This window comes from Macaca thibetana, chromosome 4 (assembly GCF_024542745.1).
Source record: "Macaca thibetana thibetana isolate TM-01 chromosome 4, ASM2454274v1, whole genome shotgun sequence".
In the NCBI taxonomy this organism is placed as follows: Eukaryota; Metazoa; Chordata; class Mammalia; order Primates; family Cercopithecidae; genus Macaca; species Macaca thibetana.
In genome coordinates this window covers 17,858,146-17,884,868 of record NC_065581.1, presented here as the reverse complement: position 1 = coordinate 17,884,868, position 26,723 = coordinate 17,858,146, and the positions used below count along the sequence as shown (strand labels likewise).

The 26,723-nt window shown below is 41.7% G+C and overlaps 1 protein-coding gene across 10 annotated transcripts in view; it reads left to right on the top strand.

Annotated features, from left to right (window-relative positions):
* Positions 1-26,723, top strand: part of KIF13A (kinesin family member 13A) — a 230,601-nt gene that overhangs the window by 140,261 nt on the left and 63,617 nt on the right. For 5 of the 10 annotated variants that reach the window (XM_050788658.1, XM_050788654.1, XM_050788659.1 and 2 more), the window contains exons 10-17: positions 10,964-11,075; positions 11,457-11,669; positions 14,577-14,687; positions 17,401-17,535; positions 20,284-20,414; positions 22,535-22,621; positions 22,725-22,891; positions 26,464-26,583. In XM_050788658.1, coding sequence (XP_050644615.1) covers positions 10,964-11,075; positions 11,457-11,669; positions 14,577-14,687; positions 17,401-17,535; positions 20,284-20,414; positions 22,535-22,621; positions 22,725-22,891; positions 26,464-26,583 — 1,076 coding nt within the window. The remainder of the gene's footprint in view (positions 1-10,963; positions 11,076-11,456; positions 11,670-14,576; positions 14,688-17,400; positions 17,536-20,283; positions 20,415-22,534; positions 22,622-22,724; positions 22,892-26,463; positions 26,584-26,723) is intronic. The other 5 variants (XM_050788663.1, XM_050788662.1, XM_050788661.1 and 2 more) reach the window with 1 other exon arrangement.

The window sequence follows — 26,723 nt, the reverse complement described above, 5'->3', positions numbered from 1 at the left end:
TGGATACACTAAATACCCTAAATTGATCATTATACTTTATATACATGTATCAAAATATCACACTGTACCTCATAAATATGCACAGTTGTGTGTCAATTAAAAATAAAAGCAGGCTGGGGGCAGTGGCTCACGCCTGTAATCCTAACATTTTGGGAGGCTGAGGTGAGTGGATCACCTGAGGTCAGGAGTTCAAGACCAGCCTGGATAATATGATGAAACCCCTTCTGTACTAAAAATGTGAAAAATTAGCCGGGCATGGTGGCGGGCACCTGTAATCCCAGCTACTCGGGAGGCTGAGGCAGGAGAATCGCTTGAACCCAGAGACAGAGGTTGCAGTGAGCCAAGATGGCGCCACTGCATTCCAGCCTGGGCAACAAGAGTGAAACTCCATCTCAAAATAATAATAATAAGAAGAATAGTACCTACTTCACAGATTTGTTAGGGATAAAATGACCATAATGTGCTTAGAGAAATGCCTGGCACTTAGTATGCAGTGAATAAATATTAATTGTTATAGCTGTTGTTTTTTATAATCAGGATAACCATTATCATGATTCCAAGTTCGCAGAAAGTAGTTTAGTGTATACTTGTAGTCTTTTTCTGTTGAACTCTAATAACTTAGGGTTTCGTTTAGGACAGAACGTGATAAGAGGAAATATATTCAGGAACGTGTTTGCACAGCTTGCATTTAAGATGATGTTAACACATTATTATTTTAGTATACAAAAGTTTAAAAATTAGAAGTAAAATAGTGGCCCCTGTATCAGACGGACACAACCGTACTCACTGGGAAAGACCACTACTATAGGAAGTTAATCATCCAGTCATTCTGTCTCCTGCTCTGATAACAAAGGATTTTGCTGTATTTCCTGACAAGGCATTGCAAGATTCCAGACTGGCACTGCAGCCCTGATTTCCAAAATGAGTTCGAAAACCAGGATGGGGAGGCAGAAATGGGAGTGTGAAGGAGCGGGTATCAGAGAAAAGATTGCCACACCTCCTGGAGATTCATTTGCAAGTGCTGGGCCATGCCTGCCTGTGGGGCTTTTGTGATCACGCTGGAAAGTCTGTAGACTGGTTGGAATTTAGAGTGTGTATGTGAGAGAGAGAGAGAGAGAGAGAGAGAGAGTGTCTGTGTGTGTGTGTGTGTGTATGACTGGCCTAGATGTGGAATGACCACTAACATTTATTGAGCTCTTGCTAATGCCAGGCACGATTCTGAATGCTCCATACACAATGTCACATCAGCATCAAGGCATGGGTCCATTATCCCCGTTTTACAGATGAGAAAACCAAGACAGAGCACTAGGAGACCTAATGATGTCTCCTAGGTCACCAAGTTCTAAGTATGGATTTTGGGAATGGTTGCAGTCAGCTGGTCTCTGAGCCCAGGCTCAGCCACTGTGGCTACACTTGTGGGGGTGGCTGTGCATTCTGTTTGCCAGGCAGCATCTGGATGATACTTTTGTCCCAGAGTAAATGTAAATAATGCCCCCTTGATTTTGGACATGAATTTATGTAGTGGCCCTTACTGGATTACCCCAAGGCTTGATGATTACATGATTTAGATCATTTAGTAACTGGCTCTTTTTTCATAATGACTTATCGAATTGAATAGAATTCTCTCAACATCTTACTCTCTTTTCTTTCTTCCTTTTTTTTTTTTTTTTTTTTTAAAGAGATGGGGTCTCACTATGTTGACTAGGCTGGTCTTAAACTCTTGGCCTCAAGCGATTTTCCCATCTTGGCCTCCCAAAATGCTAGGGTTATAGGTGTGAGCCAACGCTTCTGGCCTCATCTTATTTATATATGGTCTCTTTCACAAATGGATTTGTGGATTCCTTACTAGTTTATGAGATATGATCTTCCTTTTTAAGGGTTCTTTATACTTTTCAGAGCATTTTCATACACTCTGAGAGGCTCATAACATGTATTTTTAATCTTATTTTAAAGATGAGAAAACTGATGCTTAGAGACATTGAATAACATAAGTAAAATCCCAGCAAACATTTTGTATGCCTTGGCTAGGTGCAGTGGCTCACCCCTGTAGTCCCAGCATTTTGGGAGGCTGAGGCAGGTGGATGGCTTGAGGTCAGGAGTTCAAGACCAGCCTGACCAACATGGTGAAACCCTGTCTCTACTAAAAATACAAAAATCAGCTGGGCTTGGTAGTGGGCGCCTGTAATCCTGGCTACTCAGGAGGCTGTCTCAGAAAAAAAAAAAGTTGAGTTCCAAAACTAAAGAAATCTCTGACATGTTCTTAAGCTTTCTCTCGGCCTCCCACTTACGTTTCTTTGGATGGAGCATTAATAATCCTCTTAAGCAGACCTGTCAGGGACTTCACACAAATGTCAGTGTCTGCTTAATGGGCTGTAGATTTAGGAACTTCATGTCTCCTGAAGCTCTAAGACCTTTAAGCACATGTTACTCCTTTCATTAAAGAATTAAGACACTGTGTGGCCTGCTGCCAGGGAGTGTTTGGAGCTTAGGAGGTATAGGTCATCTGTGGACCGTCTTTGCAGGGGAATACGTTTGAAAAGCCAATCTGCTGTCTAGTGAAGGTGGAATGAGGAAGCCTTTTCCTTGTCACTGCAGTCTGGCTGCTTCAGCTCTGCTGAGAACACATTTAGATCATAGAGCACTCTCTAATACCCCCAGACACTGAACATGGTTCCATTTTATTCAGTAATGGCCAGTCAAAATTTGCAAAAATGCAAACAATGTTTATCTAGTTCTCAGTCTCATTTCTATTTCAGTTCCTGTGGTTAATAAGCTAACATCTTATCAATAAGCTAACATCTCCAAAAGTGGGTTCTATTGAGCACTTGTTCTAGAGAAATTAATGTATGTTACTTCTAGGATTGTATCAATATAATTTGTTATAGTAGAATAACTTATAAACATGATATTTCTAGTATTTAATCTGACTCGGTGATACGGTATGGCTGTGTCCCCACCAAAATCTCATCTTGAATTGTAGCTCCCATAAATACCACGTGTTGTGGGAGGGACCCAGTGGAAGTTAATTGAATCATGGGAGCGGTTTCCCTCATACTGTTCTCATGGTCGTGAATAAATCTCATGAGATCCGATGGTTTTATAAGGGGAAATCCCTTTTCCTTGGTTCCCATTCTCTCTCTTGCCTGCCACCGACGTGCCTTTTGCCTTCTGCCATGATTGTGAGGCCCCCCCAGCCACATGGAACTGTGAGTCCATTAAACCTCTTTTTCTTTAAAAATTACCCCAGTCTTGGGTATGTCTTTATCAGCAGCATGAAAATGGACTAATACACTCAGTCTTCCTTTTTTTCTTCTTGAGTACTTTCCGTGATTCTTGTTCATTCTCTTACAGAAGCCTCACTCTAAAGAGGTATTGCCTGAATAACAAAACATGAATTTGTATCGAGGGAGAAAAATAAAATGGCTTACTTCTGTCCATTACTCAAGGGTGGGTGTCCTTCTTAATTTATGACTTGTATATTATGGAGTCCATACATGTGAATTAAAAACCTGGATAGACATATTTGCATTTAATATGAGAGACCCATAAAGGACAGCAAAACTCTGCTCCTTGAGACACAGTAGCCGCATCGTTGGAAGAATTTGATAGGGTTACCCAAGGTTTCCTAAAGCATTTTTGTCAAACACTAGTTCCTCAAATGGCTTAGAAAGAAGCGAATCCTTGGACAAGTTATTTTGAGAAAGAATAATTATAAAATCTTTCTTTGGAGATTCACAGTGCTAAAAGCTCAGAGACGTCCTGCAATAAAAAATCCTATAAAACTTTGGCTTGTCATTCCCCAAACTTATTTGATGACAGAATTCTAGGTTTAACATATATTAAGATCTCCAGAACAATAAAGTATACAGTAACATTTTAAAGTATACACTAACATTTTCAGAAAGGTCAGTGTGTACTCTATTGTTCTACCACAGTGGTTGAAATGGAAATGAGATTGGGAATGATATGCATTAGATGAATGTTGAGTTTAATGATTGGCATTAACCACTGGAAAACAATTTGAAAGGAAATGAGGCTGATACTGTGGCTATCACCATTTTCTTTGCTCACCTGTCGTGTGATGGTACTGTCCTTTCCTCATAATTTGCCATCCATATTATTTTCCATTTCTCCTTTACTGTTAAGAGTGAGGACTTACTGGGGAGAATGCTAAACTCAAATCCACCTATTTCATCAATCTTTCAACTAATTATTTCCTTTTTTTTTTTTTTTGAGGTGGAGTCTCACTGTGTCACCCAGGCTGGAATGTAGTGGCACAATCTCGGCTCACTTCAACCTCCATCTCCTGGGTTCAAGTGATTCTCCTGCCTCAGCCTCCCAAATAGCTGGGATTCTAGGTGTGCGCCACCACACTCAGCTAATTTTTGTGTTTTTAGTAGAGACAGGGTTTTACCACGTTGGCCAGGCTGGTCTCAAACTCCTGACCTCAGGTGATCTGCCCACCTCAGCCTCCAAAGGTGCTGGGATTACAGGTGTGAGCCACTGTGCCCAGCCTCAACTAATTATTTCAAAGCCAGAGATTGCATTCTGCTCTAGGCAACAGAAACCAGCTACAGTGACAATGACATGAGTTAATTTTTCTCATTTAACAAGAAGTCCAGAGGCTGGTACAACACCTCAGAAATGCACACAGCTCTACTAACTTTAATGTGTGTTCATGTCATCCTCGTGCCCTCAAGATGGCTATACCATTCCAAACATCGTATCCGTATCTGTGGTACAAACCCGAAGAAGGAAAAAAGAGGAAGGGCAAAAAACCACAGGCTTCTGTCAGCTGAATTTGTACCTTCTTTTATCAGGAGAGCAACAGTTTTCTTGGAAGCCCCACCCAGTAATGTTTACCTACATCTCCTTGGCCAGAACTGTGTTTAATGGCTACCTGAAGCAGCAGAGGAGTTTGGAAAAGAGAGTTTTTAGCCCAGCACATTGCTTCCAGGAAAACCAGTGTTCTGTTAGCAAATAGCACTCGATGTGTTTTCCAAAACCATCATTGAATTAGTCCTTTTTAAACAGAGGTCCATGTTTTGGTCTTCACTGGATCTAGATTCAGATTAACTCTGCAGATAGTTACTGAGTGCTTTTAGTCATAAACCAAGCACAGTAATTGCATGGAGGAATGTGTATGGCAAATTACACTGTCTGCCTTCAAGGTAATCATAATCTAAATAGAAAGGCAGAGAAATAGCTACACAAATAACTCCAATAAAGTTTAATAAGTATTATATGTATGATCTTAGACCTGGTTATTGGACTAATAAGTAAAATAATATTTGAAATCTGTCCTATACAATACAGATAACACATATATCATATCCACTCCCAAGGAAAGAAATCTAATGGTCAGAGTTTCAGGGGAAATGGTGCAGGTTAGCGGAAGGTGCAGAAAAGAAAAAGAAAAGTTGAATTATAACTCAGTTTTTTCTCACTGATTATATTTATTGGAGTGGCTTTTATTTTGCTTTTGACCCTCCCAACTTTCTTTTACTTTTTCTATCCTGAGTTCTTCATTATGTTAGATTTTTTTTTTTTAATTCTATCTTAAAACATGATTGTCCTTTTATAAATGTCATCTCCTAGCTTAAGACTTACTTCCTCTCCAGTCAGGCCCTTCTCACCCCTGCCTAAGAACTTACGGTGAGAGATTTAAAGATTAGAATCTTCCTTACTATATCCAACTTTAGGAGCTGTGCTTTAGTAGAATCAGAAAGATTCCTGGAATAACTTATTTTTCCACTAAAATTGGCAAACAACTGTTCCCTTGGTCTGTATACCTGTGAGGCCAACAGGCTGCCTGCTGGCCTCCAGCTTAAGAAGACAGTATTAGCAGGACCAATTCTTAGTGGTTTTATTATATTTTTAAGTTCCCTGAGAATAAAATAATTCATAAAAATATGTAACCCTGGCCAGGCTCAGTGACTCATGCCTGTAATCCCAACACCTTGGGAGGCTGAGGTGGGAGGATCACTTGAGCCCAGGTGTTTGAGATCAGCCTGGGCAACATAGCCAGACCCCATCTCTACAAAAAATTTAAAAAATTATCCAGGTGTAGTGGCGCACACCTGTGGTCTTGGCTACTTGAGGGGGCTGAGGTGGGCGGATCACTTGATCCTGGGAGGTCAAGGCTGCAGTGAGGCAGGATTGTACCACTGCTGTCCAGCCTGGGTGACAGAGCAAGATGCTATCTCAAAGAAAAAAAAATTATATATGTATAAGTGTGTATATATATACACACACACATATGCTTACCTGTGTGTGTATATATATATAAACACACATACATGTACTTACGTATATGTGTGTGTATAGACACAAACAGACATATAAGCCTGTGATTCGCCTTTCAGACGTTGAACTTTCTAACAGATTTTGGGATTCCAGAAGCCCCTGCATCATTGCTTCTGAGTGGAACATAGACGAAAAGGATAGCATGGGCTTCTCATCCCCGAGTGACCTGATTTTCTCTCACTTGCTATTGAGTCCCACTCACCCTGCAGTTATTTTCATTCTGTTCCAAGGGGACGGTAATAGATTTATATAGAGTTCTTGTTTTGAATGTGTGCATACTATTGGATAAAAGGGGCAGCTTCTACTAATGATACACTTCTCTAAGTGAATGAGTTACAGAGCAAAATATACGTGGGAATTGGAGTCATATAACCACTTCCTACAGCTCCACCCCTCTGATGCTGCTGCTTACATGCTATACTGATGTAGGGGAGAAAAAATACTTTTCCTCTATTTGCCCTGTAAATTAGACTGGCCAAAGACAGATTAACAAGAGAAAAGTAACAGAATTTTATTAGCATATGCGTCTTGCTTACACATGGGAGCACCCAGAGATGAATAACCCAAAGTGGTGATTATAACTTGGGCATATGACTGGGCATGGTGGCTCACACCTGTAATCCCAGCACTTTGGGAGGCTGAGGCAGGAGGATCCCTTGAGCCCAGTAGTTCAAGACCAGCCTGGGCAACAAAGTGAGGCTCCATCTCTACAAAACATTAGCCAGGTGTGGTGGCATGCGCCTGTAATTCCAGCTACTCAGGAGAATGAGGCTTGAGCCTGGGAGGTTGAGGCTGCAGTGAGCCATGATCATGCCAGTGCCTGGGCAACAAAGTGAGACCTGTGTTTAAAAAAAAAAAAAGGAAAAGGAAAAGGGGTTTTGAGCTTCTGGATGGAGAGGCAGGTTATGGTAAGGTGACCAGGAAAAGTATGGTGAACAAGAGTTGTCTAGAGAGGTTTGTTACACAGGTTTCTGTCACTTCTCCACCTTGAAGAGTTGTTAACAGTACTCCCCTTCTTGGTGCTAGAGAGGGAGACACCTCTACAAATGGAAATGTCCTTTACAAAAGGAAAATTGATGCCCTGATTTTAGAGCTTTTCCTGAGTCTGCTGGTTCTCAATGGCCTCTAGCTTAAAATAATCCATATTCTGGCTCCCTTCAGTCAGCTTGCAGACAAGACGTATGATGGACATTGATGACACTGTATCATTTCCTTTTTTCTCTCAAAGTGCTATTCACATTTCATGTTTCTACATTTAGGAGTACCAGAAACTTTCTGTGTTTCCCCCTTACACTGTCAAAGTAGGAATTATAAGTAGTTGCCACAAGGCAGAGGAAAGTCTTCTCTTGGTGATGGATAAGTCCATGTCATCTCCAAAATGTATTTTCACATGAAAGGTCACTGTCGGCCGGGCGCGGTGGCTCAAGCCTGTAATCCCAGCACTTTGGGAGGCCGAGATGGGCGGATCATGAGGTCAGGAGATCGAGACCATCCTGGCGAACACGGTGAAACCCCATCTCTACTAAAAAATACAAAAAACTAGCCGGGCGAGGCGGCGGGCGCCTGTAGTCCCAGCTACTCGGGAGGCTGAGGCAGGAGAATGGCATAAACCCGGGGGGTGGAGCTTGCAGTGAGCTGAGATCCGGCCACTGCACTCCAGCCCGGGTAACAGAGCCAGACTCCGTCTCAAAAAAAAAAAAAAAGTCACTGTCAACCATAAAGTTACCAGTATTGACGTTTAAGTCACTGAACTCTTTAGAGCTTGTGTGAATTAAAATAATATCTGCCATACATAGATAGTAAAATATCTGGGATAGTTGAAAGAATTGTTTCCAATCAAAAATAACAATAGTTGCAAAATGCCCTATATTCTATATTAAAGCAGAAATGTGTTTTTACCTTATATTGAACTCCTACTTGCCTCTATTATCACATACAGTATTTTTTTCAAAAAATTGTTCCTTTGGAGGAGTGATTGAACGTATTTGATTTTTTTAAACAGCTGTATTAAGAAGTAACTCACATACAGTATAGTTCGCCATTTTAAAGTGTTCAATTCAGTAGCGTTAATATATTCAGAGTTGTACTGCCATCACTGCAATCTCATTTTAAAACATTTTCATCATACCCAAAAGAAACCTTGTACCCAAATCATTCCCTTTTACTCCCACCCACAGCCCTAGTCAACCACTACATCCATCTCTATAGATTTGCCTATTCTAGGTATTTCATATAAATGGAATCATACAGTGTATGGCTGTGTTAGCTTCCTATTGCTACTGTAACAGATTACCACAAACTGAGTAGCTTAAAACAATAGAAATTTATTTCTCACAATTCTGCAGGCCAGTCTGAAATCAAGGGGTCAGCAGGGTTTGTTCCCTCTTAGGGGGTCAGAGGGAGAATCTGTCCCGTGCCTCTCCCCTTGTTTCTGTAGGGCCAGCAATCCTCGGCGTTCCCTGGCTTATAGATGCATCACTCCAGTCTCTGCCTGCATCTTCACGTGACCGTCTCCCCTGGGTGTCTTTATATGACCTTCTTATAAGGACATCACTCATTAGATTAGGGCCTTCCCTAATCCAGTATGATCTCATCTTAACTGATTACATCTGCAAGGACCCTTTTTTCAAATAGGGTCACATTCTGAGGGTCTGCCGGACATGAATACTGTTTAACCCAGGACAATGGCCTTTTGTGTTTGGCTTCTTTCACGTAAAATAATTTGCCAAGGTTCATCCGTGTTGTAGTTGTTGTAATACATGTATCTGAACTTAATTCTCTTTTATGGTCAAATAATATTCCATGGTGTGTGTATACCAGATTTTATTCATCACTTCAGCATTCGATGGGCATGGGGTCGTTTCCACATTTTGACTTTTGTGGATAAAGCTGCTTTGAATATTCATGTACAAGTTTTTGTGTAGACTTATGTTTTCATTTCTCTCGGGTTAAATTTGTTTAACCTTTAAATCTGTCAAATATGATACACTTTTTTGTATAACTGTATGGGGTACAAGTGCAATTTTGTTACATGCACAGATTGTGCAGTGGTCAAGTCAAGGTTTTTAAGGTATCCATCACCTGAATAACATATATTGTACTCATTAAGTATTAATTAAGCTTCTTGGCTGGGCACAGTGGCTCACACCTGTAATCTTGGCACTTTGGGATTCCACGGTCACCTGAGATCAGGAGTTCAAGACCAGCCTGGGCAACATTGTGAAACTCCATCTTTACTAAAAATACAAAAATCAGCCAGATGCGGTGGCAGGTGCCTGTAATCCCAGCTACTCGGGAGGCTGAGGCAGGAGAATCGCTTGAACCCGGGAGGTGTAGGTTGCATTGAGCCAAAATCATGCCTCTGAACTCTAGCCTGGGTGAGAGAGTGAGACTCCGTCTCAAAAAAAAAAAAAAAAATGAAACTTCTTGTCATCCTCTCCCCTTCCACTCCCTCACCCTTCCAAGTCCCCATTGTCCATTCCAGTCTCTGTGTCCATGAGTACACATTATTTAGCTTCCACTTATGAGTAAGAACATGCAGTATTTTCTGTGTCTGACTTGTTTCTTTTAATTTTAATTTTAATTTTTTTGACTTGTTTCACTTAAGAAGATGTACATATTTATGCCACTCTGTGGTAATGGCTGTTATTAAAATTCTAACAGCCATTCTGATCAAATGAATTCTTGTTCATTTTCTGAATCTTGAGTTAGCCTTGTATTTCGGGGACTTTTCAGTGACTCGTCTTTGCGGAATTATGTTTTGTGGGAAATAGGCTTCTTTCCTTTCAGCTTGTTTGATGGAAATCTATTGTTAACATTACAAAGAAAGCTGTCTAGTCTTTCACTTGCTAGTTTGTGTCCTTCTTTGTTATTTGCAGTAGCATTTAACTTTTTTTTTTGAGATGGAGTCTCGTTCTGTCGCCCAGGCTGGAGTACAGTAGCGCAGTCTTGGCTCACTGCAGCCTCCGCCTCCCGGGTTCAAGCAATTTTCCTGCCTAAGCCTCCCAAATAGCTGGGACTATAGGCACACGCCACCGTGCCTGGCTAAGTTGTATTTTTAGTAGAGATGGGGTTTCACCGTGTTGGCTGGGATGGTCTTGATCTCTTGACCCCTGACCTCATGATCCCCCTGCCTTGGCCTCCCACAGTGCTGGGATTACAGGCGTGAGCCACCATGCCTGGCTGCATTTAACTTTTTAAACCATTTACAAAGCACTTTCTCTTTGTGATATTTTGGTTTTTGTGGGGTTTCTTTGTTTTTGTTTTTTTGAAAGAGTCTCACTCTGTCGCCCAGACTGCAGTGTAGTGGCGTAATCTCGGCTAACTACAACCTCTAACTCCTGGGTTCAAGCGATTCTCCTGTCTCAGCCTCCCAAGTAGCTGGGATTGCAGGCATCTGCCACCACACCCAGCTAATTTTTGTATTTTTAGTAGAGACAGAGTTTCACCATGTTGGCCAGGCTGGTCTCAAACCCTTGGCCTCCCAAAGTGCTGGGATTACGGGCGTGAGCCACCAACACCCGGCCTCTTCCCACAGCTTCTTGACAGATTAATAGAGACTTGATTATATTAACTCTGGAGCTTTATTGTTCTGCATATTTTGTACTTAAACCAAATAAACATTCCATAAAACCAATTTTTCATTTTTTCTTGACAGATCTCTTACAACCTTGGGGTTGGTTATATCATCACTGGCTGACCAGGCAGCTGGCAAGGGTAAAAACAAATTTGTGCCTTACCGAGATTCAGTCCTCACTTGGCTGCTTAAGGTAATCCATTGCTCTGGTGTTCTTTTCCAACTAAAAGTTGGCTATTCCAGATGTGACAGAGTAAAGGTGTGTACAAAGCTTACCAAATACCTAAAGAACTCTCCTGATGACAGTTATTCTAATTCCTAGGAACACAGAATGAAAACTATTTTCTACTCCTTTTTATTCCATTTGAATGCCGTTTGACAGGCATTATTCATTGCTTGAATATGGAGAGGACACATTTCATCTTGTCTTGACATTATTTGTGAAATGCCAGTCCATTTCCACATAATGTTTCCTTCATAAAGAATAATGTCATATATAACACGTTTAGTGCTTTTATCATATGCGTTGTCCATGGAGTGGGCTTCCTAAAATGCTGTTTGAAATACTTGGCAGGACAATTTGGGGGGCAACAGCCAAACCTCTATGATAGCCACAATCAGCCCAGCCGCAGACAACTATGAAGAGACCCTCTCCACATTAAGATATGCAGACCGAGCAAAAAGGATTGTGAACCATGCTGTTGTGAATGAGGACCCCAACGCAAAAGTGATCCGAGAACTGCGGGAGGAAGTCGAGAAACTGAGAGAGCAGCTCTCTCAGGCAGAGGTAAAAGCAGCCTTGTGCTCCCTGCTGGTAAAGTTCCCTGGCTTGCGGGATTTGACTGGCAAGGGTGTGCTCATTTGCAGTTGCAGGTCATCTGATATGGTTTGGATTTGTGTCCCCACCCAAATCTCATGTCGAATTGTAATCACCAGTGTTGGAAGAGGGGCCTGGTAGGAGGTGATTGGATCATGGGGGTGAACTTCTCCCTTGCTGTTCTCGTGATAGTGAGTTCTCACCAGATCTGGCTGTTTAAAAGTGTGTGCCACCTCCTCTTTCACTCCCTTCCTCCTGCTCATCGTGTAGGATGTGCCTGCTTCCCCTTCCACCATGACTGTAAGTTTCCTGAGGCCTCTCCCCAGCCATGCTTTTCATACAGCCTGAAACCCCTTTTAAACCATGAGCCAGTTAAACCCCTTTTCTTTATAAATTACCCAGTCTCAGGTATTTCTTTATAGCAATGTGAGAACGGACTAATACATCATCTCAATGTGGTTCAGCACTTCATTGTTTATTGGCATCTGCCAAATGCTAAGCATTGTGAAGACCAACATGAGTAATACAAGACTTCTGTCCTAGGAACTTATAGTCATGGAAACAAACAAATAAGAGATAATTCCTGCTACTACCTGATCATTTACTTCAGTAAATCAGTTGGCTTTTGAACTTTCAGTGGGAAAGTATGTTGTTTATATTAACATTATAAACTATTATTTCCACAGGGCCTTGCAGTTTTCAGGGAATTTAGTTAGGTATCATCTCCTTCTTAAGCCATGGAAATAGCATGATCAAAGATAATTAAACATTAGGAATAATTCAGAAATCTTTTACTTTTCCATTTATATCAGGCCCTGACAGGAAACAAAATCTTTTTGCATTGTTTATCTTCTTTCTTTGGCTTTACTCAAACCTTAATAATGATACTCTTCCAAATAGGTGTTGCTTTTTACAAATTATTGGGCGAGGCACTGTCTTATTTGAAATATGTAAGAGGACAGCTTTGGAGGCCAAGTGCCTTAGTTTAAGTCACAGGGTTCCACATGCCAGGACTTGGGAGTGTATCTGTCACTTCTAAGTTCGCATTCCTTCACCACTCTCTTCTGACCCCACTGTAGTTGGGAGGGTATTAAGTTGTAAGAAAAAAGGAAAGAAAAACACAGTTAATGGCCATTGTTTATGGAACATTTACATGCCAAGCACTATGTTAATACTTTTATCCATCAGCATATTTCATCAAAAAGTATTCAATAGAAGACTGAAAAAACAAAAAGGTGAAGCCAGGAGTCTGAATACTCTATTAATTGGTGATCTTGGCATTGCATTGTAATTGTTTGTTTATATATCTTTCTCTTCTTCCAGGCTGTGGCTCTTAAAGTACAAGATGCTGCGTTTTATTAATTTTTTTATCCCCAATCCCTAGCCTAACATTGATACTAGAAAGCACTTACCACAATACCTTGCACATAGTAAGTGCTCAATAAATGTTGCTGATTTTTATTATTATTTATAATCATTCAGTACATTAAGTATAATTTTTAGATAGATGGTAAGAAGGGTGGCAAAACACCAGAAAAATAAAAATGCTGATAAACCTTGAAAATAGTCATGATGCTAGGGGGAAAGTATAATGGTTCTGCAATGTATTTATAGGTGGATTATCTACTTATTTGCATTTCTACTATGACCATATAATCTAGGCCAGATGGCTCAAGCAATACCTGGCCAACGGAAACAAAAGAAGAGCCACATAGGTCCACCTAGAATTTTCTTTTTCTGTTTCTTTTTTTTTCTGGGCGGGGGGTGGGTGTGGACAGAGTCTCGCTCTTTTGCTCAGGCTGGAGTGCAGCAGTGCCATCTTGGCTCACTGCAACCTCCACCTCCTGGGTTCAAGTGATTCTTTTGCCTCAGCCTCCCAGGTAGCTAGGATTACAGACAGGTATGCGCCATTACACCCAACGAATTTTTTTTGTATTTTTAATAGAGACAGTGTTTCGCCATGTTAGCCAGGCTGGTCTCAAGTGATCCACCCACCTCAGCCTCCCAAAGCGTTGGGGTTACAGGCAGGAGCCATTGGCCTGGCCTATAATTTTCATATATGTCCCACTGTACTCAGCACTAAATGCCACTGTCAGGCTCTGTTAATACCATGAGCCTCAGGCATACTCAGCTAGCTTTCACATCTTCACATCTCAGCTTCTTGTCCAAGCTCTGCCATCTTTCTTGTTCATAGAGTTTTACTCTGTAGAGGCTTATGTTACTTTAAGGTGTCAAAGCACATTATTGACAAGTAAAGGCCTCTCCCCTCATAATTTTGTTAAGCTGCAAATACCTGTATTGAAACCTCTTACTCTCCCTGAACAAACTAGAAGGGAAACCACTGCCCTTTTAGCCAGCTGTGCTGCTTCTGTGTGAATGATAATGATAAATAAGCAAAACGTATGACCATCAGTGGAGAAAGGTAGTCTGAAGGCCCAGATTCAAAATTTAAAATACATGAGAAGTCTTTACCTTTTCTTGCAGATTAATTTAACTGGAATTCATTTATTGATGATGAGTGTTAACCTCTGTCTTACTGAAAAAGAAATCTGCTTAAGTAATATTTTTCCTGCTTATCTATTTCAAAGTTGAACGTTAGCATCTTTTAGGGCTTTAAATGTGAAATTTAAGTATGATGGATAAAATGACTCTAGATTTGTTTCATTTTCATTCAGAACACTGGTGTTTCTTTTTCAGGGAGCAGCCATGTTCTCTTACATTTGTTTGATTAATAAAGGTCAAAAACCCACCCCAACAGCATATAACTTAATTTTTTCCAACAAACTATTGATAACTGCTTAAGAGGGACAGTAACTGATTATCTTGTACATAATGGAAAAATTTTGAACATCAGATATCTCTGGTTTCATTTTAAAGGCCATGAAGGCCCCAGAACTGAAAGAGAAGCTCGAAGAGTCTGAAAAGCTGATAAAAGAACTAACAGTGACTTGGGAAGAGAAGCTGAGGAAAACAGAAGAGATCGCACAGGTAGCTTGATAATTTAGCCCTAAAATATTGGGATTCTTTTTCATTTATTGTCTTTTCTGTGTAGTTTCCTGTCATCTTCAGAAAGTCTTTTTTTTTTTTTTTTTTTTTGGCGGAGTCTCACTCTGTCGCCCAGGCTGGGGTGCAGTGGCATGATCTTGACTCACTGCAGCCTTCACCTCCTGGGCTCAAGGAGTTCACATGCCTTAGCCTCCCGAGTAGCTGGGATTACAGGTACCTACTACCATGCCTGGCTCATTTTTATATTTTTAGTAGAGATGGGGTTTCACCATGTTGGCCAGGCTGGTCTCAAACTCCTGACCTCAGGTGATCTGCCCACCTCAGCCTCCCAAAGTGCTGGGATTACAGGCGTGAGCCACTGTTCCCGGCCTTGGAAGGTCTTCTAAGGGCCCTTTTCTGCTGAACCAGAGATTACAAAGATCACTTTTTTTTTTTTTTTTTTTTTTTGAGACAGGGTCTCCATCTGTCACCCAGGCTGGAGTACAGCAGCTCAATCATAGCTGTTTTGCAGTCTCAACATCCTGGGCTCAAGTGATTCTCCTGCCTCAGCCCCCCAAGTAGCTGGGACCACAGGCACGTGCTACCATGCCCAGCTAATTTTATCTATTTTTTTGTAGAGCTGGGGTCTTATTTTGTTGCCTGGTCTGGTCTCAAACTCCTGAGCTCAACTGGTCTCATACACTCTGGTCTCAGCCTCCCAGAGTGCTGGAGTTACAGGCGTGAGCCACTGTGCCTGGCCCAGCAAAGATCACTTTGAGACACTGACGTCATGTCTTTTTATCAACGTACAATTTGGCCCATGTATTTGCGAGACGTGTTAGATAGCACTAAATTTGAACAAGCATGGTTACAGAAAATGTCATTCATATTTCCTGCTCATCACATTTAAGCGAAAGTCTGTTTTGTGAATTTTTTTTTTTTTTTTTTTTTGCAGACAGATCTCACTCTGTCACCCAGGCTGGAGTGCAGTGGCGCAATCTTGGTTCACTGCAACCTCCGCCTCCTGGGTGCAAGCGATTCTTCTGCCTCAGCCTCCCGAGTAACTGTAACTAGAGGCTTGCACCACCACTCCTGGCTAATTATTTTTGTACTTTAGTAGAGACGGGATTTCATTGTGTTGCCCAGGCTGATCTCAAACTCCTGAGCTCAGGCAATCCATCCACCTTGGCCTCCCAAAGTGCTAGGATTACAAGTGTGAGCCACTGTGCCCAACCTTGTTTTGTGATTTTTAGATCACCTGGCAAAGCATGAGGCTACCTGATTTTTATTTTATTTTATTTTGTTTTATTTATTTATTGAGATGGAGCCTTGCTTTGTCACCCAGGCTGGAATGCAGTGGCGCAATCTTGGCTCACTGCAACCTCCGCCTCTCAGGTTCAAGCTATTCTCCTGCCTCAGCCTCCCACGTAGCTAGGACTATAGGTGTGTGTTACCACACCTGGCTAATTTTTATATTTTTTTAGTAGAGACAGATTCGCCACATTGGCCAGGCTGGTCTCGAACTCCTGACCTCAGGGTATCCACCTGCCTTGGCTTCCCAAGAGGCTACCTAATTGACAGAGAATTTGTAACATATAGCATATCATAATTTTTTCAATGTATTTGATTATTTGGGCTAGTTAGGAAATGCTGTATGTTTATATTTTAACTTTTACTTAAGTTAAAATATAAAGGAAGTACTATTTCTCGGGGTTGTGTGCATTATGAATTTCTCTACATTATATATTCACGAACATTTTTAATCTTATTGATCATTTGGAAATATTGGACCATCCCGATCACGTAGCTTAACAGCAATCACTGGAACCCAGTCCACCCTTCTGCTGATATGTTTCTTATAGGTATCATTCACACCCACACATACTCCTACTCCTCACTCACTACCCCGCTTAACATTGCTTTATGTTTCTCTGTAGTACTTAACACCACTGGAAATTCTGTGTACCATATTGACTTAACTGTTTTCTTATGGCCTGTCTCCTCCCACCAGAATATAACTTGTCATGAAAGATGGGACTTTATTGGGTTCAGTGCTGTATTCCCAGCCCAAGATCAATACCTACTACATTGTAGACTCTAATAAATATATCTTGAATGAATGAATGAATGAATACAAGGCTTTCCGCAGTAGAGACCCAACCTTCTCTTCCAGCCTCAACTCCCACTGCTTTCCCATATTTGCCAGGGGTTCTTGGCCCCTGAAATCATCTAGTATGTCCTGAACCTTTCATTACTGTGCTTCCGTATGCCCTGCCCCAAGAACACCCTATCCTTATATTTCTGTTGAAATTCTTCTTATTCTTCAAGAACTATCTCAAATATATTCTCTTTCTCCAGCCTTTCTTGGTCTCTTAACCCATCATGATCTCTCTCCTTGGAAGCCCCTGGCATTTTGTACCCTTCCAATAGCAAAACACTCTCTTCTTTTGTGCTCTAGTTATATGGTCTTGTCTCCTCTACTAGACTCTAAGCTCCTTAAGAGCCAAAATGGTGTCTGGTTCATCCTTGGTGCCCCTATCACGCCTGCCACAAGATGTCGTGCACTGTAGACTCTCTGTTAATGTGGTTGAGCAGAGCAGCATGTGTAATCCCATTGGCACCGTCCCCAGAAACAGTGACTTACTCTTTCCGTGGATACGTCTTATGAATAGAACAACAAATAGAGTTTCCTTCTTTTGTCTGTTTTTGTGCACAGGAAAGACAACGACAACTTGAAAGCATGGGGATTTCCCTGGAGATGTCTGGTATCAAGGTGGGGGATGACAAATGCTACTTAGTCAATCTGAATGCAGACCCTGCTCTTAACGAACTTCTGGTTTATTATCTAAAGGTAGGAGAACATATAAATACATAGTTGCAATCAAGATTCATTCCTATATAGTTCCTAGTTGAATCTGGAAGCCTGTCTCTGTGATGTTGCTTTTTGTATCCAGCTTAGCCCTCAATAAAACTAAGACGGATAGTGCCCTCAGATCCCCACTAAGAAGGAAAAACAGCGATTTTGTATCATCTGGGGCTATGCAGTTGGGGCTGATCTCCTGTGAGTCCAGTCTCAGAGGGGCACAAGTGGACAACAGTAGGTATGAAGGTGATGCCTCGCTATATGAGAAGGCTCTAGGTGTGAGATGGTGAGGATTCTGGGGAATATCTGTGTTCTTCCACAAAGCTCCCGAGAAGCTCTAGAGGTTCTTAGTTATGCTTCTGAGTAATTCCAAGGAGATCTCAAGATCAACACAAGCCTAAAGCAGACCCTCGTCCTAGATTAAATAGACAACAGTGTTCTTCTAGTTCTATCCCTTGTAAACCTACATCCTCAGGAAATAACTTTTGGTCCCATAATCACCCTTCAAGTGTAGAGGTGGGATGGGGCCGCCCTGTTGCCACTGTGGTTGCGGGATATGCTATGTTGGATAGCTTACTGTAGCAGTTCTCAAATTTTCTGACTTCAGAACCCATTTACACTCTTAAAAACTATCAAGGACTCCAAAGAACTTTCGTGTATCTGGGTTATATCTGTGTTTACTGTATTGGATGCTAAGACTGAGAACATTTTAAACTACAAACATAAAGGTACAACCCTTAGCCTTCAGGGCTATAACATCATTACATGTCTCATAGACTCTGGAAAACCCCACCAATTCACGCGTGATAAAATGAGAGAGCAAAGGCAAACATGTTCATGTTTCTATTAAAGTAGTTTTGACCTCATATACCTCCTGAAAGGTTCTCAGAGACCCCAGGGGTTCTCAGGTCACATTTTTAGAACTGCTTGCTTACTCTACAAAGTGAGAAATAAGATATCTGATTGACATGGATTTAGGACACCACGACTGACATAAGGCATTCAGCCAACCATCAGGGCATTTTTAATCTCACACATACACTTTCTGAGTTACAGAAACAAACTTTCAAGGACTGGGGACCTGGGGACTTGAAGGCAGCTTGTATATGCAGTTCACACACCTAAAGCTCTAAATGCAGAGGTATTGCCCGCTTGTGAACAATGAGGCACCTTGTTAAGGATTCTGATCTGCCTAGTAAATATATGAAATGCAATGGAGAATAAGCCAAAATTGAAGCAAGGAGCCTCAGTCTTCTATGATCCTTTCCCTTCTACTTTCCTAGAGACTAAATATGGTACAGATAGCCCCTGAGTTATTGAGAGTCCCCCAACAAACTTAAGATTTGTTCATTTAGACAATGAGTAGGGGTAAGGAATTGTCTCTGAAATCTTAATTTTGAAAGACCAATCCTTATACTTTCTCTGTCAAATAGGGAAGTATTATTGTAGTTATTAAACTATTTTAAGAGCAATAGTAAAAAAAAAAAAAAAAAAAAGGGACAAGCAGTGACTGAATCACCAATAGTCACAGTCCTCATATGTCTGCGGTTCGAGTACTTAAAAAATCACATGAGGCCAGGTGTGGTGTATTTACTGTATTGGATGCTGTCAATATCAATCAGATGTCCTGTTTCTCACTTTGCAGTGTAAGCAAGCGGTTCTAAAAGTGTGATCTGGGGTCTCTGAGAACCTTTCAGGAGGCCTATGAGGTCAAAACTACTTTAATAGAAACGTGAACATGTCATTTGCCTTTGCTGTCTCATTTTATCACGCATGTATTGGTGAATGGAGTTTTCCGGAGTCTGTGAGACATGTAATGATATCATAGCCCTGAGGACTAAGGGTTTATGTTTATGTTTGTAGTTTAAAATGTTGTCAGTCTCACGCCAGTAATCCCAGAACTTTGGGAGGCCAAGGTGGGAGGATCACTTGAGGCCAGGAGTTCAAGACCAGGCTGGCAAACGTGGTAAGACCCCTGTCTGTACTAAAAATAAAAATTAGCCGGACATGGTGGCACATACCTGTAATCCCAGCTACTCGGGAGGCTGAGGCAAGAGAATCGCTTGAACCCAGGAGGTGGAGGTTGCAGTGAGCTGAGATCGTACCACTGCTCTCCAGCCTGGGTGACAGAGTGAGACAGCATGTCAAAAAAAAACCCACAAGTTTGTACATGGTGTGACCCACAGGCAGCCATGCTCTATGTCATATCAGTATTAGAAATCCAACATTTTTAGCATTTTCAAAGTTGGATATTTTAAAATATGACTCTCAATGAAACTGCTTTTTAATGGTTCTTAAATTTATGTAACTGTTTTCAAAACACTTTCACTGTTAACTCAGATGATCCTAAAAGAAATGTAAGTAGGTGAAATGGATAATATTATCCTGGTTTTGCCAACAAAGAAATTGAGGCTCAGAGAGTGAAATGGCTTGCCCGTGGTCAAGTCAAAACTGAAACTCAAAGTATTCTACTGTCAAGTCCAATTTCCTGTGTTAAAAACAACAACTAATCATTGTCAATTGGGGATTTTTTTTTGGTAGTGTTTAAACATTTTTTAATTTGGTGTATTAAGGGTAAGCTTTTTACTTTTAATGCTTAAGATATTTAACATCTCTGGCAGGATTCGTTTAATATTTTTGTGCATATGTTGATGAGTTATTCAAACTGACTGTGATAAATTTTTGTTGAGTTACTCATAAGTGTGAGTTTTTCTTTCTTTAATAATCTTTTACTAGGATCACACCAGGGTGGGTGCAGATACCTCTCAAGATATCCAGCTTTTTGGCATAGGAATTCAGCCTGAGCACTGTGAGATTGACATTGCGTCTGATGGAGATGTCACTCTTACTCCAAAAGAAAATGCAAGGTAAGAAAAGTAAATGGCGACTTCACGTGTCTTGTGTGCCTTATTTTCAGAAGGAGAAGGCTGCCTCTTTCTGTTTGCTTTCAGCTATATTAAAGTTAAGGATACACTGGGTCCTCCAGGGGTCCTGGCCTTCTGATTGTAGAGAGTGATTACTGTGAAGGAGTGACTATTTTTGTATGGAGTTTTCTAGTTCCACTTATTCCATAACTCTGAGCTTTAGAACCCTGTAAAGATCAGGAGTCCAATAATGAGAGTAAGTGAAAAGAGTAACTTACTGGAAAAGTAAAACTCAAAATGACACTTCTTTTCTTTCATCAAACTTTACCTGACAGTCCTTTGGCAAATTAACCTTCAATTAACTATTTAGTTATCTCGTCCACCTCCAATGTTTTGTTTTGTTTTTAAATACCAGAAAATTGGCTAGGCGGGGTAACTCACACCTGTAATCCCGGCACTTTCAGAGGCTGAGGCAGGAGTATTGCTTGAGCCCAGGAGTTCAAGACCAACCTGGGCATTATAGTGAGACACCATTGCTACAGAAAATAAATAAAAAAATTGGCCGAGCATGGTGTTCGATTCCCGTAGTCCCAGCTACTTACAAGGCTGAGGTGGGAGGATCACTCAAGCTCAGGAGGTCGAGGCTACAGTGAGCCATGGTCATGGCACTACACTCTAGCCTAGCCTAGGTTACAGATCGAGACCCTGTCTCAAAAAAAAAGTAGAGAGAATAATAAAAAATGTAGAGAGAATAATATAATGAAACCCCATGGACCCATCCTCCAGTTTTAAAAATGAGCACCTCATAGACGATTTTGTTATTTATATGCCTTCCATATCTCCTCCCCCTTCCTAAAGCAGGCCAGGAACAGTGGCTCACACCTGTAATCTCAGCACTTTGGGAGGCCGAGGTGGGCATATTGCCTGAGTCCAGGAGTTCAAGATCAGCCTAAGCAACATGGCAAAACCCCCTACTCTACAAGAAATACAAAAAATTAACTGGTGTAGTGGTACACACCTGTAGTCTCTGCTACTCGGGAGGCTGAGGTGGGAGGATCACTTGAGCCCAGGAGGTTGAGGCTGTAGTGAGTCATAATTGCGCCATTGCACTCCATCCTGGACAACCAGAGTAAGACCGTGTCTCAAAAAGAAAGCAGAATTATTTATTATTTATTTATTTATTTATTTATTTCGAGACAGAGTCTCACTCTGTTGCCCAGGCTGGAGTGCAGTGGCAAGATCTTGGCTTACTGCAACCTCCGCCTTCCGGGTTCAAGCAAACCTCCTGCCTCAGCCTTCCAAGTAGTTGGGATTACAGGTGCCCACCACCACGCCCAGAAAAAAAAATTATTTTAAAGTAGATTCCAGATTTTATAACATTGTATCCGTAAATATCTCAGTATATCTCTCTAAAAGATGAAGATTCTTATAGTTTCAATATCATCATACCTAAAATAATTAATAATATTTCCTTACTAATCATCATATAGCCAGTCAGTGCTGAGATTTCCCCAGTTCTTTCATCAGTGTTCTTTTTCAGATGTTTCTGGAAATTAAGATCCAGATAAGATCCTACCATTGTTTTATAGTATTCCTCTTAGATCTCTTTTAACAAATGGGTTTCTTCTTCCTCTCTTCTCTCTGTGTGTGTGTCTGTTTATCCCTGTCTCTCTCTGCCTTTCTTCTTCCTTGCATTTTATTTGTTGAAGTCACCTCATTGTTGATCCTAGAGGTTCCCACAGTCAGGATTTTGCTCACTGCATCCCATGGCATAATTTCACATCCTCCATTGTTCTCTGTATTTCCTAAATTGGCATTTAAATGTGGAAGCTTGATCAGGTTCAGCTCAAATTTTGATAAGAATAGCCATGGGTGGTGCTTTCTGTCTCCATCAGGAGTGCATCATGTCAGGTTGTCATTCTCTGAGGGGTGTTGGCGGCCCTTGGTCCTCATGGCTTAGATCGTGTGTTTTCATAGTGGTTACACATTCTGCTCTTCCTTCTTTAAACATTAGTTGGAATGCATTTATTCAGAGAAAGCTCCCCTAGTTATCTCTTTGGCTACCAGGGCAGGGTCTTGTGCTCCTTCCCATTCACCTGGTATTTTCCCTCGTGTTCTCCCAGGTCCTGTGTGAACGGCACCCTTGTGTGCAGTCCCACCCAGCTGTGGCATGGTGACCGAATCCTATGGGGAAATAATCACTTTTTTAGGTAACATCTTTGTGTTCTGTAATATATTATCGTATACGTTTTTTCTGTTATCTATTTAAGTGTAAAGCAAGTTGATTTTCTCTAATGGTGAAAAACCCCACAGAATAAACTTACCTAAGAGGAAACGTCGAGATTGGTTGAAAGACTTTGAAAAAGAAACGGGTCCGCCGGAGCATGACCTGGATGCAGCCAGTGAGGCTTCCTCTGAACCAGACTATAACTATGAATTTGCACAGATGGAAGTTATCATGAAAACTCTGAATAGTAATGGTAAGACCCTCACGCTGTATTCCAGCGCCTTGGACATTTCCTCACCTCACACCACCGAGTGAGGGATAAGCATGCATCAAGTGTCATTCCGCATTCCACATTTTAAACACATAAAACTGCTCATTTCTTTAAAAGGCCATCAGTGAATAACTAATGACAAGATATGGGGGAGATGGTCTTCTCCCTCAGTTACAACCAGGATATGGATGGTCCTGTTATTGAGACCTCTTATTCCCAAGACAATTATGGTAACATTTCCACGGGCCTGCAATACTGAATGATTTTGACAGAATTCCTTACCAAATTTCTCATCATCGAGCCTGTCATATCTGAATCCTTGAGAATGTAAAAACCCCCAAGAGAATATAAATTCAGGAATTTCAAATATAATCTAATGGAAAGATAAAAGTCACAGCATTTTAGTATAAACTCAACTGGAAATTGTACCCCAAAGATACTTATTTAATAAGCCCAGATCACTTTTACAAAAATGATAGTGAAAATGAAATGCTTTATAGCGTCTTTGTTTGACTTATACTCCAAGTTTCACGTCTAAAAGTCTGTGTTCCTTCACCTTTTCTTTCTTCTTCTGTGCCTATACACACCTGCCTGCATTAAATAAAATAGACACCAAATTCTTTCCTTTTTTGCTGTTTTATAAATGTACTTTTTCTTATCCCATCACTCAGTCTCTTAATTACTAGACTTGATGACTGGGACTTAGAAACCAGACAGCAGTTTTCTCCTGTTACCAACCAGAAGATGACATTTCTGGGACTGGAACGATTTTATGAGGATAAAACTGAGGCTGTTTAGGGGCACCTGAGAAAGGTAGTTTGTAGGCTCAGTCCAACCTCCCCTTCCCATTCATCTGATTTGGGGCACCTGAGGTTCCCTAACTTGAACCAGGGTGGACCTTCAGGGTCCTGACGGCCACAGGCCGCCTCTACCTGACAGGGGGCTTGAAGAGCATTTTGTTTTTGAGAGTTGAGCTCTTCCCTTAAACAGTGGCTTTCTCACTTTACTCTTTGAGCCTATCTGGGAAGAATTTGAGCATAGAGAATTTTGGCATATGTGCTGCCAAGGCAAGCACATGGTGAGAGAATTATCAGTCAGATCTCTGGCATATCAAATTGGGGATTCTGTTGCAGGAATAAAGTTTTTGGCCTTTTCATTGATTTCTGATTATGAAGTTTTTGCCTAGGGAGCCTCTTTTTTTTAATTATAAAAATGAAATAAAGGGTTGGGCATGGTGACACATCTGTAATCTCAGCACTTTGGGAGGCCGAGGTGGGCGGATCACCTGAGGTCAGGAGTTCGAGACGAGCCTGACCAACATGGCAAAACCTAGTATCTACAGAAAATACAAAAGTTAGCCAGGCATAGTGGCACATGGCTGTAATCACAGCTACTGGGAAGGCTGAGGCAGGAGAATCGCTTGAACCAAGGAGGCAGAGGTTGAGCCAAGATCGCATCACTGCACTCCAGCCTGGGTGACAAAATGAGACTCCTTATCAAAAAAAAAAAAATTTATATATATATATATAAAAATTAAAGGCCAGGCATGGTGGCTCACATCTGTAATCCCAGCACTTTAAGAGGCCAAGACGGGCAGATCGCTTGAGGCCAGGACTTGAAGACCAGCCTGGGCAACATAGTGAAACCCCATCTCAACTAAAAATACAGAAATTTGCCAGGCATAGTGGTGCGCACCTGTAATCCCAGCACTTTGGGAGGCTGAGGCAGGCAGATTACTTGAGGCCAGGAGTTCGAGACCAGCCTGGCTAACATGGAGAAACCCCGTCTCTACTAAAAACACAAAAATTAGCCAGGCGTGGTGGTGCATGCCTGAAATCCTAGCTACTCGGGAGGCCGAAGCACGAGAACCACTTGAACCTGAGAGGCGGAGGTTGCAGTGAGCTGAGTTCACACCACTATACTCCAGCCTGAGCAACAAAGCAAGAGTCTGTTTCAAAAAAAGAAAGGAAAGGAAGGAAAAAGGGAGGGAGGGAGGAAGGAGGCAGGGGTGGGAGTGGAGAGAGAGAGAGACAGAGAAAAAGCCAGACTGTGAAAAACAAGTGTAATGTATTTATATAAAGAGTATAGAGGCCAGGCACGGTGGCTCTTGCCTATAATCCCAGCACTTTGGGAGGTTGAGGCAAGTGGCTTACCTGAGGTCAGGAGTTCAAGACCAGCCTGGCCAACATGGTGAAACCCGTCTCTACTAAAAATACAAAAAAAAGATTAAAAAAAAAAAAATTAGCCAGGCATGGTGGCAGGTGCCCATAATCCTAGCTATCCAGGAGGCTGTGGCAGGAGAATCGCTTGAACCTGGGAGGCAGAGGTTGCAGCAAACCGAGATCGCACCATTGCACTCCAGCCTGGGCAACAAGAGCAAAACTGTCTGCCAAGGGAAATAAAAAAAGAAAAAAAGGATAGAACCACAAAGAAAAAAGTGGGAAATAAACAACTTTATGAGAAAAGTTTGGCAGTTTCTGTCTTTAAACAGAGTCGAGTGTTAAGATTAGCCACTGGGGCTTTGGGCCCTGCAGTGCAGGGTGGACCATAGCTAGAAATCAAGCTTCATTCCACGCTGCCACTTCCCCACCAATTGGGAGGAATCCCAAAGACATTCCAAAGTGATATTGAGACGTCAGAATCACATTAATGGGTCATGTGACTACCTGCCTGAGCGACAAGCCTCCTGTGAGTGATCTTTTGGACGCCTGAGTGAACACAGGGTGTCCAGGAGGATGTAGGATGTAGACTCTAAACTCCAGGTGGAAGAACTCCCATTGGAGAGAGCTCATGGCTTCAGCTAACATTACAGAATCTAGACATCTCTAGTCGCTAACTGCAGAGTTTACAGGTGGTATTGGTTTCACCATTTAGCCATCCCAGATCATAGGTTTCTTATTTTAATCAATTACTACTTTCTTATGTATAAATTAACTCCTTCAATAACCAATGAGTATTTAGAAAGCATTTGTTAATTCCTCTAATCCTCTCAGCCAAACCAGTTAGAGTCATCAGTGGCCTGGTGCACAGTGTTAATGTGAGTTATTCTTTTGTATCCCACATCAGGCCTTGCTCTCCAGTGTTGATTTTGTCCATGTAGAAGTTATATTTATGGCCGGGCGCAGTGGCTCACGCTTATAATCCTAGCACTTTGGGAGGCTGAAGTGGATAGATCACTTGAGGTCAGGAGTTCGAGACCAGCCTAGCCAACATGGTGAATCCCAGTCTGTCTTAAAAATACAAAAATTTAGCCAGGCGTGGTGATGCGTGCCTGTAGTCTCAGCTATTCAGGAGGCTGAGACAGGAGCATCACTTGAACCTGGGAGGTGGAGGCCGCAGTTAGAGGTGAGATTGCGCCATTGCACTTCAGCCTGGGTGACAGAGCAAGACTTCATCTCAAAAAAAAAAAAAAAAGGAAGTCATGTTTCCCCCTACCCCATCCTTTACCCAGTTCCAGTGGAGCTTCCCTTTGGGGGCATACACACAGTCTCTGATGCAAGTGCTGCCGTGCTGGCAGCTGGACGGTGTTCACTGTGATTCTCCTCTACTGCTAGGTGGCTTCCCGATAATAAGCCTGTCTGCCTGGTGGTCATCCCCTTGGTGGTCTTATTTGAAGATCCTCTTCCCTCTCATGTGGTTTCAGACGAAGGTCCTCCACAAACACTGGGAGAAAGGTTTTTAACTGAGTGGCATTGGCATGAGGGAGCTTGGCTGGTTTTTAGCAGTGCTGCTGATTGATACTCATGCTCCATGCTTTGGCAAAAATCTAACTAACATGATTGGGAAGAAGCTGGAGTTTTCTGGCTGATGAAGG